Genomic DNA, 9,417 nt, shown 5'->3' on the forward strand with positions numbered 1-9,417 from the left:
AGAAAAATTGTGTTTGTTTTCCAGCTCCCATGAACCATCTGGAGATCTCACTAAATCTGAATAAAGTCCTTTGAAGTTAGAACTGGAAACTCCATGTTATTTTCCACAGTGAAATGAGTCAACCTTGATGTCTCACATTCCTTTAAGTCTTCGCGTGGCACTTCCGAGTCCCAGTGACACTTTGACCCTGGGAACCATTCTCGCGCCGTACCCACAAATCGCCGCAGACCTGAACACTCTCAGTGACCTCAACGCTTGTTACCTTTGGGGAGTTCCTGCACTAAGTCTCGTTCTGCGCAGGCGCAGCCTCATGACGAAAGCTTTAGTTTGACCCAAACCCCGGGCGACTCCACTTGATCTGGCTGTCCGAGTGCAAAGGACAATGGTCATGGCTTTGACTCGCCCAAGGACTTTTTGGATAAGAGTCTCGCTTCGCTATTGCAGATTGTTTGGTTTCCCTTTCCAAGTCCTCTCCGTGTTCCATTTTCTTATTGCTGCGAATAGATAATCATAAGTCCTTTGCTGTTGACATTAACGGAAGTCGAAAGTTCCTCTACAAGTCCTTTCATCTTTTCCTTTCCATGTTCTCTTTGTTGAATATTGAAAACAGAGAATCATAACTTGTTATTCACGTTATCGTAAGCCGAAAGAGTTCCTTTATACGTGCATTTACTGAAAAGAATATCTATTCCAAATAAAGTGCCAGGGAACATAGAAGGTGTTTTGATATTCTGCTTTTGAAAGTGCTCAAGTGATGAAAAAATCAACGGAAGAAAAGAATTCTAGAACCTTTCGGTAGAAGAGGCAATTGTGTGTATAAGTGTACACACACACACACACACACACACACACACACACACACACACACACACACACACACGCACACACACAAATATATGTATGTATATATATATATATATATATATATATATATATATATATATATATATATACAATAATATAGTAGCTTCTGTCTGTCTGTCTGTTCACGAACTCCTCCTAGGGTTTTGGAGATAGACCCCCATAACCATATATGTTCTGATACCATACCACTCCAGGTACTTGGATAACTATATTTCATAAAAAAAATGGCTAGTGTTAAGGGTTAAAGGGGTATGGTGTGATAACACGCCACTACTGTAGTTACCCCTTAACACGATTGGCATTTTGTGACAAAAATTAATATGATTAAACAAACCACTGTATGCGTTCATAGATATTATCTATATTTGTTAAAATAATGTTGCCACAGACTATGATAATCTTTGTAAGGAGAAAGCATGTAAATGTAAAATGATTGTATAATCTTTCCAAATGTTTGAATATTGGTTATTTTTATTTTAGTTTTTCGCGGGCGGTAATATACTCGAGTTCAAAGGTAATGAAAGGTTGGTTCAACTTTTCTCTTACGGCCGAATATATTTTATTTCCAAAGGGCGTCTTCCTCCTCAATTTTTTTTTCTTACTTAACATTCTATTTGTATTACATTTCTTATTGAGTTATGTTGATACGTGTAACTTTTTTCCACAAATTCTATCAAAATTAAAATTATAATTTGCCCGCAGAAACGCGTGGGTAATTTGGCTAGTAAACATATAAGATCTTTGAGAGCAATCGAGAATTACACGGTTTCATAAGGTAGATTTTCAGTGTTAAGCACATATTCCTCACGAATATGGATGAAAAAACCCTTGGTAAATAGATAGGTAAGTGCATTTAAACAAAGACCATGAAAGCAGTGACAGAAGAAAGACAGAGAGAGAGAAAGAGATAGAGAAAGAGAGAGGATGAAAGAAAGGAGAGAGAGAGAGAGAGAGAGAGGTCCAACCTTGTGGTAGATTAGATGAATTTTAAAAATGTCAGTGCCAAAAGAAGAGTTGGTTTTGTTTCCACCTCGATGCGTAGGATATTTTTCTAATTAAACTTATAAATATGAGGTGGATGAAGCACGTGCAGAGACGAGAAGAGTTGTGTGACACTGAGGGAGGCTGAGGTTACGGTTCTGTGGAAGGAATACGAGTCACTTACCAATGTGAAGAAACTAAACTTCACAGGTAACAAGAGTCAACAGACTCTCTCCATCCCAAACATTGTTGGAAGGTTCTGCAGGCTTTCTTCAAGAATTATGTGAAGGAACTAAACTTCAGAGATAACAAGAGTCATTAGTCTTTCTCCATCTCAAACAATGTTGAAAGGTTCTGCAGGCATTCTTTAAGAACAACAGATAAGCTCAGCATGAGAAAGATGCTTGGGAAAGCAGAGACGGAGAGTGGTGTCGCCAGCACATGCGACATACGCGCAGTCGTGCAGGTCGTTTATTCACGACCAGGAAAAAAAAAAAAAAAACGGGAAACGGACAGATCAAGACCCGGTGAGCAAATGGGAGGATAATCCTGGGAGGACTATCTACAGTTGCAGCAGTAGAAAGTGTCGGAGAGTAGGTAGGACACCAAAGAGTAGTAAAAGGAGTAGATAACGTAAAAGGTATTATCATTATTATTTTTATCAAATGATCCCCATTGAGAGACCTTGCTATGGCCGAGGAGAAGGAGGAGGAAGAGGAGAGGGAGGGGAAAGAGGGAAGTAGAAGGCTATGTCGAGTGTAGTGTACCAGGTCTCACCATGACCATATAAGACATAAATATAGGTTCATGTATACAAAATGTGTGTGTGTGTGTGTGTGTGTGTGTGTGTGTGTGTGTGTGTGTGTGTGTGTGTGTGTGTGTGTTTGTGTGTGTGTGTATGTGTGCGTGTGTGTGTATCTGTGCGTGCGCGCGTTGTGATCATCAACATCGATCACAAATCCATCTAAGCACTGCATTTGTGACTCGAAGAAAGCAAAGCAAATAAGATCTTAGGAGATACAGCGAAAACTTTTGACTTCAAAATTCCAACTTCCATCAGTAGGCATTAGACCATCCACGTTTAGAGAATGCTCTTTCCATACTCTTCCCTAATCTAAACCTTGGGATTGCGTAAAGCGACTTATAAATACTTCATATTTAGGCCGTCGCCAGGCGATTTTATTCAGCTGAGGGATAAAGACAACGGAGGGTCCACTCAGTCTTACTCCTGTACTCGAAGAATGGGAACCAATGGCATTCCAAAGACCTCCCAAAGGAATCGAGTTCGTAAACTTTTGATTGTGTCAAAAACCGAGAAGGCATGACGACGACGAAGATTAAATGTACCACAAAATAATTTGATTCAACCAATGAAATATAAATTCAGAGATGTATACATAACGCTAGGTATATATGAAAAGGAAAAATTCGATTAATTTCTCCATAGTTTAATATAAACACATTCGTACAGTCAAATAAATAGAGAGTCGTGGTTCCGTTCAGTCTTCAAGTGGGGTTCATGCGAGAGGATGTCGTTTACTTGTCCTCCTCGGAGTCGGCGTTTCTCCTCTGCTCCTCGGCGAAGCGGATCTGTTCGAGAACGAACTCGGGGATGGGGTGAGGGAAGGCGGGGGCGACGGGCAGGAGGGAGGACTCGGGCTGGAAGCCGAACTCGTTGGCCACCCACTTGACTTCGGCGACCTCACCGTTGTCCATTGGGAACCTGCAAGGGAGAAGACGTCGTGAGTTTGTGGCTTGAAGAGAACTCGACTCGTTTCAATATCCTCGTGAGACTGACGACAAGGTACCTTCGGGACTTTCTCTCTCTCTTACCTGAAGACTCCTTGGGAGTTGCTCTGACCCTCCTCGCCGGCGGAGGCCGACTCGGAGACCTGGATGCCGTTCTCGGTCTCGAAGTTGAAGCTGTATGCTCCCTCCTCGGGGTGCACCCGGTCGTCTACGAGGATTTCAGCCGAGTGGGCGTCGTTGTCGGGACGGGGGAGGGCGGCGGCGACGGCCAGGAGGGCGGCGAACACGATCTGCGGCAGGAGAGAACAACAAAGTCAGTCGCCTATCCAGAGGTGAGCTTTGTGACAAAGAAACCCAAGTACTCGCCAGTATATCTTCAAACCTACTCATGTAGGCCTACGAAAAGAACCCGAGAGAGAATATACTCACGGTCTTCATGATTCGGGATGAGGAGAAGTCGTTCTGTAACGGCCCATAGGCGACGCGGCAGCTTATATACTTTGGGGGCACTGGAAGTCCAAGGCCCGCGCGAGGTGATGCCGCCCTTCGCGCGTGGACGCGTCCATGACCTTCCAAGAAAGACCTGTGGCGTTTTTTTTTTTTTTTTTTTTTTTCCTAAGGAGATGGGCTCTTTCTTTCTGAACTCTCCAATTCAGAGAGTGGAACAGTCAAGACGCACCGTGTACGAGGGTGGTTATTAAAAATATATTACAAGGGAACACAGTGTATTAATTCTACAATTTAAAGCACTACAACAAAAGCGTGCGTACACTTCGAAGGCGTAATAGAAACCTGACTCCACTTTGAGTTGGGGGGAAAGGCAAACACCCCCACATGAAGGTGCAACGAATACAATTATATTAATAAATTAATATAAATAAATTTCATAGTATGTATTTTCCAATCTACTCACAAGTACAATGCATGACAATCGTACAATGCCTTAGCATGCATGTACACCACAAAATTGCTCGCCCACCGCCACTCGGGGACCCCACCGAGCAAACGAAAAGATATGACCAGGCAAGACAAAAGCAACCCATATATAACATAGTCCACACACAGCACAGGCTAATTACAAAGTTGTGGAAAAGAATGATGATATTAGCACACCCAGATATACATAACATACATAATTACATGACATAAGGACAATACATAGGAATACATACCCAAAACAAGAATATATATATATGTATATATATATATATATATATATATGTATATATATATATATATATATATTTAGATTAGCGGTTACACATGCTTTTATAAATATGATCACCAACACTGATGTCTTCCAACATTTTGACTTTGGAGACATCAAGTTGAAATCCTACAGAACTTTAAATTTTATGTAATTTATGATATTGGAATTGACTATAGTCCTCAATATTGTAGAGGGGACGAGCAGGACTATCAAGCACATCAGAACGGAATCGCTTTTCCACTCCATAGATGACGTAATGAGGCGTCTTGCCCATGGAGACATTAATGGTGCTGTTAATACAACCACTGGCATGTGGAAGCCAATCCTCCCAAGATTCATGAAGGCTACTAGCAACGTGCCAGAGTATATCCAAAATCTTCCTATTCTTCCTCTCTACAAGACCATTGGACGCAGGGTGGTAAGCAGTCACGAATGTTTGCGTGATGCAGTAACGCTCACAAATGCTCGCTAAAACCTCATTCCTAAAATCCGACCCATTGTCACTAAGGAGCATCGAAGGAGTAGTGTATGGACAAAACGACTAAAGTGGTCCACACACACAAGGACATACACAGAACCTTGAGTACTATCCCTGCTTCCCCTGGCCACACTACTCTGGTCAAATACAGTACAGTGAGGCGCAACTCCTCAGCAGTATGGCGTACACTACATCTCTAATACGATACTTAATTCATAGAAATCTGGGTGTTTCATGACGCGGTACTTTGTCGCGTTTACTTATTTTAGCTTTCAGAAAAATTGTGTTTGTTATCAAGCTCCCATGAACCATCTGGAGATCTCAATAAACCTGATTAAAGTCCTTTGGGGTTAGAACTGGAAACAACATGTACTTTCCACAGTCAAATGGGTCAACCTTGATGTCTCACATTCCTTTCATTCTTTGCGTGGCACTTCCGAGTCCCAGTGACACTTTGGCCCTGGGGACCATCCTCGCGCCGCACCCACAGCTCGCCGCAGACCTGAACACTCTCAGTGACCTCAACACTTATTACCTTTGGGGAGTTCCTGTACTGTGTTTCGTTCTGCGCAGGCGCGGGCTCATGACGAAAGCTTCAGTTTGACCCAACCCCCGGGCGACTCCCCTTAATCTGGCTGTCCGAGTGCAAAGGACAAAGGTCATGGTTTTGACTCGCCCATGGACTTTTTTGGATAAGTGGTTCGTTTCGCTATAACAGATTCCTTGGTTTACCTTTCCAAGTTCTTTCCATGTTCCATTTCTTTATTGCTGCGAACAGATAACCATAAGTCCTTTGCTGTTGACATTAACGGAAGTCGAAAGTTCCTCTGCAAGTCCTTTCATCTTTTCCTTTCTATGTTCTATTTGTTGAATATTGAAAACAGAGAATCGTAAGTACGTTGTTATTCACGTTACCGTAAGCCGAAAGATTCCCTTTATACTTGCATATACTGAAAAGAATATCTATTCCAAGTTAGGTGCCAGGGAACATAGAAGGTGTTTTGATATTCTCCTTTTGAAAGTGCTCAAGTGATGAAAAACCCAAGAGAAGAAAAGAATTCTAGAACCTTTTGGTAGAAGAGGCAATTGTGTGTATAAGTGTACACACACACACACACACACACACACACACACACACACACACACACACACACACACACACACACACATATATATATATATATATATATATATATATCATAATAAAGTAGTAGCTTCAGTCTGTCTGTCTGTCTGTTTGTTTGTTCACGAACTCCTAGGGTTTTGGAGATAGACCCCCATAACCATATATATTCTAATGCCCTACCACTCCAGGTACTTGGATAACTATATTTCATAAAAAAAAGGCTAGTGTTAAGGGTTAAAGGGGTATGATGTGATAACACGCCACTACTGTAGTTACCCCTTAACATGATTGACATTTTGTGACAAAAATTAATATGATTAAACAGGCCATTGTATGTGTTCATAAATATGATTTATATTTCTGAAATTAATGTTGCCACAAACTCTGATAGCCTTTGTAAGGAGAAAGCATGTAAATGTAAAATGATTGTATAATCTTACCAAATGTTTGAATATTGGTTATTTTTATTTTACTTTTTCGCGGGCGGTAATATACTCGTGTTCAAAGATAATGAAAGGTTGGTTCAACTTTTCTCTTACGGCCGAATATATCTTATTTCCAAAGGGCGTCTCCCTCCTCCATTTTTTCTTACTTTCTTAACATTTTATTTGTATTACATTTTTCATTGAGTTATATTGAAACGTGTAACTTTTCTCCACAATTTCTATCAAAATCAAAATGATCGTCATTTGTCCGCAGCAACGCGCGGGTAATTTGGCTAGTGTACTTATAAGATCTTTGAGAGCAATCGAGAATTACACGGTTTCATAAGTACGGTAGATTTTCAGGTCTTAAGTACATATACCTCCCGAATATGGGTGAAAAAGCCCTTGGTATATAGATAGGTAAGTGCATTTAATCACAGACCATGAAAGCAGCGACAAAAGAAAGACAGAGAGAGAGAAAGAGATAGATAGAGAGAGAATGAGAGAAAGGAGAGAGAGAGAGAGAGGTGCAACCTTGTGGTAGATTAGATGAATTTTATGATTGTCAGTGCCAAAAGAAAAGTTGGTTTTGTTTCCACCTCGATGCGTATAACTCCACAGTTGAAGTGAGTGCGCTTTTCATGTTATAAGGTTATGGACTGCTGTTTTAGTTTATGGTGTTGAAGTGGCAGTAGATAGGATATTTTTCTATTCAAATTTAGAAATACGAGGTAGATGAAGCACGTGCAGAGACAAGAAGGGTTGTATGACACTGAGGGAGGCTAAGGTTACGGTTCTGTAGAAGGAATATGAGTCACTTACCAATGTGAAGAAACTAAACATCAGAGGTAACGAGAGTCAACAGACTTTCTCCACCTCAAACATTGTTGGAAGGTTCTGCAGGCTTTCTTCAAGAATAATGTGAAGAAACTAAACTTCAGAGGTAACAAGAGTCATCAGGCTTTCTCCATCTCAAACAATGTTGAAAGGTTCTGCAGGTGTTCTTCAAGAACAACGGATAAGCTCAGCATGAGAAAGAGGCTTGGGAAAGGAGAGACGGAGGGCATGTAAGACACCATAGAGTAGTAAAAGGATTAGATAACGTAAAAGGTATTATAATTATTATTTTTATCAAATGATATCCATCGAAAGACCTTGCTATGGCCGAGGAGAAGGAGGAGGAAGAGGAGAGGGACGGGAAAGAGGGAAGTAGAAGGCTATGTCGAGTGCAGTGTAACAGGTCTCACCATGACCATAAAAGACATAAGTATAGGTTCATGTATACAAATTGTGTGTGTGTGTGTGTGTGTGTGTGTGTATTCACCTTGGTATTTCACCTTGGTCTTTTGGATCACGTGTTGGACTCGTGATCGACAGCTATTTCCCTCCCGGAAGAGAGCTCAGAGCTCGTATGACCGATCTATGGGTAATGCTATGACCTTTCACACACACACACACACACACACACACACACACACACACACACACACACACACACACACACACACACACACACACACACACACCCAACTCCCTGCTCACGAGAGTCAGAGTAACGACCCGAAGCACAGCGATACCGAAATAATTTCGGCCCTGGGCAGGATTCGAACCAGGTACTGCGAGCACCACCGTACTTCCCAGTCCAGTGTGTGTGTGTGTGTGTGTGTGTGTGTGTGTGTGTGTGTGTGTGTGTGTGTGTGTGTGTGTGTGTGTGTGTGTGTGTGTGTGTGCGTGCGCGCGTTGTGATCATCAACAACGATCACAAATCCATCTAAGCATTGCATTTGTGACTCGAAGAAAGCAAAGCAAATAAGATCTTAGGAGATACAGCGAAAACTTTTGACTTCAAAATTCCAACTTCCATCAGTAGGCATTAGACCATCCACGTTTAGAGAATGCTCTTTCCATACTCTTCCCTAATCTAAACCTTGGGATTGCGTAAAGCAACTTATATATAATTCATATTTAGGCCGTCGCCAGGCGATTTTATTCAGCTGAGGGATAAAGACAACGGAGGGTCCACTCAGTCTTACTCCTGTACTCGAAGAATGGGAACCAATGGCATTCCAAAGACCTTCCAAAGGAATCGAGTTCGCAAAACTTTCGATTATGTCAAAGACCGAGAAGGCATGACGACGACGATGATTAAATGTACCACAAAACAACTTGATTCAACCAATGAAATATAAATTCAGAGATGTATACATAACACTAGGTTAAGACAAGTGTATGAAAAGGAAAATTTCGATTAATTTCTCCATAGTTTAATATAAACACATTCGTACAGTCAAATAAATAGAGAGTCGTGGTTCCGTTCAGTCTTCAGGTGGGGTTCCTGCGAGAGGATGCCGTTTATTTGTCCTCCTCGGAGTCGGCGTTTCTCCTCTGCTCCTCGGCGAAGCGGATCTGTTCGAGAACGAACTCGGGGATGGGGTGAGGGAAGGCGGGGGCGACGGGCAGGAGGGAGGACTCGGGCTGGAAGCCGAACTCGTTGGCCACCCACTTGACTTCGGCGACCTCACCGTTGTCCATTGGGAACCTGCAAGGGAGAAGGCGTCTTGAGTTCGTGGCTTCAAGAGACTTC

At 42.0% G+C, this 9,417-nt stretch overlaps 1 protein-coding gene across 1 annotated transcript; it reads right to left on the reverse strand.

Annotated features, from left to right (window-relative positions):
• Positions 1 to 488: 488 nt before the first annotated feature.
• Positions 489 to 4,032, reverse strand: LOC143026061 (cuticle protein AM1159-like). Its single transcript, XM_076186055.1, has 4 exons — positions 4,024 to 4,032; positions 3,679 to 3,884; positions 3,386 to 3,568; positions 489 to 588 (listed from the first exon to the last, which is right to left on the reverse strand). The coding sequence occupies exons 1-4, from the start codon at positions 4,030 to 4,032 to the stop codon at positions 489 to 491; spliced, it is 498 nt and encodes a 165-aa protein (XP_076042170.1).
• Between the last annotated feature and the right edge of the window lie 5,385 nt (positions 4,033 to 9,417).

Source organism: Oratosquilla oratoria, chromosome 6 (genome assembly GCF_046742065.1).
Source record: "Oratosquilla oratoria isolate Oo_2021 chromosome 6, ASM4674206v1, whole genome shotgun sequence".
In the NCBI taxonomy this organism is placed as follows: domain Eukaryota; kingdom Metazoa; phylum Arthropoda; class Malacostraca; order Stomatopoda; family Squillidae; genus Oratosquilla; species Oratosquilla oratoria.